Below are 4,994 nucleotides of genomic sequence, written 5' to 3'. Positions count from 1 at the left end.
GTGATCCGCGGTAGACAGACGCGCAACGCTGACGGAATTTCCGTAACAGTGCGATTATAACAGTTTCCAGCGTTGCTCACCGGTGAAACAGTCAAGCACATATTAATTCGCCAGTACATGCTGGAACTTTGACTTCGCGATGGCAATCAGAGGCTGAGATTGGCAACACGGTTTCCCTCTCTCGTTTCGGTTCAATTCGAAGGATAACGAGTTCCCTACGGGTCTCTATGGCGAACGTTGTTCGCGAAGAAGCTCCTCGAATCGATGGTGCGTGAAACGTCAAATAATTTCCAAACATAAATTAGACACTCGTGTCGTTGTAGTTATCCGGGTAGGACCATTGTTTCTCGAAACGCTGACTACCGATGGGATACGTTGATACGTCGTTCAGTCGATGCGTGGTCCATTAACCCTTTGCACTTCTATGTCGAGTGTGACTCGACATCAGTTTTTATCTCAGGAGCTCTTTTCTCGAGCCCACTCCACGTTCTTTCATGTCCACCTTTTTTTATGAAACGTGAAAGAAAACCAGTATTGCATACTGGAAATTGTTTCAAGATATATCATACACTTAAAAATTACAAAATACAACAATAGTGTGAATAAAACTGGTATTTAAGTGAATTTCTTTCTTCCTTTATTTAGTTAAATTGTCTTATTTTTTAGTTATTATTTAGTTTAGTTAGAAAGTAAATTTCAAATAAAACACTTAAAAGGGTTGGCAGCTGCTGGTAACGAAATTGAAATAAAATTCAGAGTACAAAGGGTTAAGGTCATACGGTGGCTGAGGAAAATGTTCGAATACTTAGCATGGGATAGTTTTACGTCCTATGGCTCACGAACGTATTCGAAGGAAACAAACAGTACTCGAAACAAGAGTACGCGTTACACACGTACAAGAGAATAGTAAACTTCTAACGTTTTCTATATTCGGCATAAGGGACAATGTACGGTGACAAGTGACGTTATGGTAGGGGACGAAAGTTACGCGCTATTGTTCCACAATTGCGATCGGTGTTAATTCAGAGTTTATCTCCTTCTCTTGGGACGGGCTAAAAATTTTAGCCGCCTAGAGCACTTGGCTTTTAAGGCCATCGGCGAGACCGTGAAAGCGTCTTCTCGAAGATCCGTCTCCATCCCTGCTGGCCGTTCAACCGGCTTCGCCAGGATTATCGTCCTCGGGGTAGCTGCAAAATTAAACACCATGCATCCTGTCGCCTCTAACGCTCGCACTTAAGGCGAACAAATGGCACGGAAGAGAATTAATTCAGCAGTGACGGCGGAACGCTAGCAGTAGAGAAAAGGCCGTTTAGTCGGACGCACCGGCTAATTGGCTAACGCAAAGAATTAGGTCCGCAAACTTATCTCGCGGAAACGTAGTCGCCTGCTAATGAGGAAATTTCGAAGGAAATTTACATTTGCCAAGCAAACGGTCGTGGCTCGTGCCTCGTCGAGGGGAAGTGATCTCTCTTTATTCGAAAGCGGACGACTTGGCTGGTGAAACATCGCATATTCGTTCGGCCGTTTAATCGTGGAAAACATCGTTTTAATTACTCTTCGCCGTTTCACGGTTCGCGAAACCGCGCTGACTCGAAATACGAGAGAGAAATTAAACCGAATCTCGGACCAGGATCGGTTAAATTTCTCTCAAACTTGCCGACATTCAGCGTGCGTTTCGATTCGCCGCGCTCCTCCGTTTATACGTACAACGGAATTTTCAACTTGCCCATTTTCTGCGCTAACTTCCTTAAGTAAGCACGCGAACGATTTCTGACGCTGGAAAATCCCTTGGTAGAACCAACGACGAGTCCGCTGAGTGGTAAGTTCGACGAAAGAAAAATCCGAGAGAAGAAAGGAAAGCCGAGCTATTCTAGCGCGTACCTACGGCCCTCAACGCGCCCGGGGAAACCTTGCCGAGGATCCGTGGCGGTATAATCTCCGGTACTGTCTTCGGGTATGCAATCTTCTGGAGACGTTTCGTGATCCTGTAGGTGAGAGCGCTTCTTGGTACTTCGGATGGGTCCTTGGGCGGCGGTACCTCTCTCACTGGCGGCGTCGACAATTCTTCGATCCTCCGCATGTTGACCGGCCTCCATTTTTTCTTTTTACCCTGCAATTCACCGTTACTCTGTGTATCGATCTCTGTCGTCGAAACGAACCTTTGTTACCGCGTCTCTTTCTACTTGGTTTCTACTCGGTTTCTACTGTATGACGAGCGCAACGACGAACGCTCGTTTTTCTCCCCGTCCCTTTCGTGTCCCCGTTACGTTTCATCGACGTTTTCACCGGCAACACCGGTGGAATCTGTCGTTTATCAAACGACAAGGCACGCCGCGTCGAAGGATCTGCGTACGTCGATCGACGACCATTTTCGTTTCCGCCTCGTTCCACCGGTATATAACTTGGAAAACTTCGTCTCTCGACTCGGTGATTTCCTTTTAAATTACGCTAACTTGGTAACGCTCTTACAGGCAATCTAGGCCTGGGCGGAACTTTAGGAGCAGCCAGTATCTCCAACAACTCCATGTGCTGATCCCATTCTTCCGGCTTGATCACTCGGCGCAATTTCGCCATTATTTTTTGCCTGCGATCCGGTAAATTGAGACCAGGTAAAAAGTGAAATTGAAAACCAGGATGAAATTTAGGCTATTCCCAGGAACGAGCAACGAGAAACAGGTTCCTCTCTGTTGCGCAATTATCGCATCGTGCGGATAGTTTTCGCTCGGTATCGGGAATAACGGGAAAATGAAAGAGCAGGGTGTGAAGGAGCCGAGAGGAGGAGGAAGCAACATGCGCTTCTACTTGTTTGGTGAATTTCGGCACACCCTTGGGCACTATTAATAATTACATCTAGGGTACTCGTGTCTGCTAACTGTTCACGAGTTGCGCGCCAAGTTTAATGGTAACGTTAGGTATCCCAGGAAAGTCGACATGGAAAGTGGAAAGCCAATATCTGGTTTCTCGTTAAACCTCGTGCGATGTCCAGAGGAAAAAAAGAGGGAAGATAAATTCTCGTGGCACGTCGATGATTTCCCATCGTTCCAACAGCGATACCGAATCGTTCGCCAACTTTTTCCGTTTCCCGCAACCTCCAATTTACCGCTTTAATCCCAAGAAGGGAAAAGTTGATCAAAGAGTAGACCGCCTCGAAAGTAGATAATTGCATTCGTGAACTTGCTACGTTACGCGAGACGCGAATTACGCTGGAGTACGGCGTTAGCGGACAAACGAGGATCCTGTCTTCGTTGGGCGCGAGAAAGGAAACGACCTTGCTCGATATCCAAATCCGACTTTACGAGATCGCATTTGCGAGAGTGAAACGTTCGAAGGACAATCCGATTACGCGTCATTCCCCGTGACGCTTGCAGTCGACGTTCTCTCGATGTCATTTGCAAGGCCATGTCATTCTTTCGTTTCGCGACGAACAGTCGTGCAGCTGCTTCCTCCTCGCGATGCAAAATACGTATACTTGATCGAAGCGAGATCGTAAAATTGATCGATGATTCAAATTCGCAATTTTTCGCGACAGTTAGAAACGATCTACAATAGGATACACCGAAGATCGTGAGATTGCTGGAACCTCGTTTCGAAAAAAAAGTATTTCAACGCTTGTTACAGGAAATTTTTACGAACATATTATGCGCGTATTACGAAACTTTTCGAAATTTCGTTAGCGCTGTAACGGAACACGATTGCTCGGGTAAAATTCACGATTGTATCGAAAAAATTTGAAATCAATTCGTAAACGTATACGGAAAATATTCGTTGTCTCGTTCCAGTGCTAATGAAATTTCAAAAAGTTTCGTACAATATGCTTAATACATTCTGCAAAATATTCCGTGGCAGGTACGTGTCTGAATAGTCTGGCGAGCTACTGTATATCACTTTCAAGAACGTAGTCAACGTTTAGATAAATGTGCCTGTCTAACTCACTTCTTCTTCATCTCGCGCTGCTGTCTGGCGTTGCAGAAGAATCGATATTTCCGGTAGCGCGATTTCTGAACCTTCCATAGCGTCTCGGCTATGTTGCCGCTGCTAGTGGGAAATCTCATGTTCGCCAACAGCAATCTGATCGGGGAACGAGCAATTCGTTAATTCTCTTCGAGGTTCCGGCTTGTCTCGCGGAAAGAAGATCACCTCTTTGTAGGCAACGCCAAGTCGTGGATGCGTTTCGTGGGTTTAGCCGCGAGCGTTTTCGGATGGATTCGCGGATACGGTGGTAGTGCTCTTCTATGGATAGACGAGAAACCAGTTTGCAACTACGTCTCTGCTAGCTTTGAAAGAACCGAGCGGACCGTATCGATCCTCGTGGATACGTATCGCGTGAACGCATAATTACTCACGTTGGATCGTATTTTTTGATAACGTGTTTCGGCCGCGCCATCGCTTTGATTCTTTTCGATGCTCGTCCTTTCAACGCTGTTCGCCGAATGCCGTAAGGATTCGCCTGATAAAAATACGACGTTACCCGATCGTAGGAAAAAGCCAGCAGATATACTCACCGGAGTATGCGAGTTCTTTGTTTGAGTTCTTCTCGACATTGATCGCCTCGATGGAGAAAATGCAGAGCGATACTCACCAAAATATGCGCGTTCCTTGTTTGCGTTCTTCTCCAATTAGGTCGTGCCAATAGAGAAATGTGTTGTTTGTGGGACAAATGGTCCATGGCGTATTTTATCCTGTCGGTCAGCATGTTTGCGATCTTCCAACTTCGTTCCCTGGTTCACTATCAATTTCCTTAGTCAGGAACACGCGGTTGGCCTCGATTACGATTTTCTTTCCCACTGCCTCTTTCGAATCCTTGCACCCCGACCTTTGTTTATTTAACGCTTGACTCTCAGCGGCGCGTTGCAGGTTGTTTAATTAAATTCAGGTTTAATTAATCCAACGATCCGTGCGATGTATGGATTTGAAAACGAAGGAGAAGAAGGAAAGAGGAAGCTCGAGGAATTGGGCCACTGATGTAATTTACCAGCGCGGAACTTTCTTCCGTG

At 46.0% G+C, this 4,994-nt stretch overlaps 1 protein-coding gene across 1 annotated transcript; it reads right to left on the bottom strand.

Moving 5' to 3' along the window:
* Positions 1 to 985: 985 nt before the first annotated feature.
* LOC100650466 lies at positions 986 to 4,765 on the bottom strand. The gene is made up of 7 exons (XM_003402595.4): positions 4,580 to 4,765; positions 4,344 to 4,447; positions 4,138 to 4,230; positions 3,934 to 4,068; positions 2,470 to 2,584; positions 1,882 to 2,110; positions 986 to 1,187 (listed from the first exon to the last, which is right to left on the bottom strand). The coding sequence occupies exons 1-7, from the start codon at positions 4,691 to 4,693 to the stop codon at positions 1,030 to 1,032; spliced, it is 948 nt and encodes a 315-aa protein (XP_003402643.3). The 5' UTR covers positions 4,694 to 4,765; the 3' UTR covers positions 986 to 1,029.
* Between the last annotated feature and the right edge of the window lie 229 nt (positions 4,766 to 4,994).

This window comes from Bombus terrestris, chromosome 2 (assembly GCF_910591885.1).
Source record: "Bombus terrestris chromosome 2, iyBomTerr1.2, whole genome shotgun sequence".
Classification (NCBI taxonomy): domain Eukaryota; kingdom Metazoa; phylum Arthropoda; class Insecta; order Hymenoptera; family Apidae; genus Bombus; species Bombus terrestris.
Note: the sequence above shows the minus strand (reverse complement) of the source record. Positions and strands in the feature narration are given on the sequence as shown.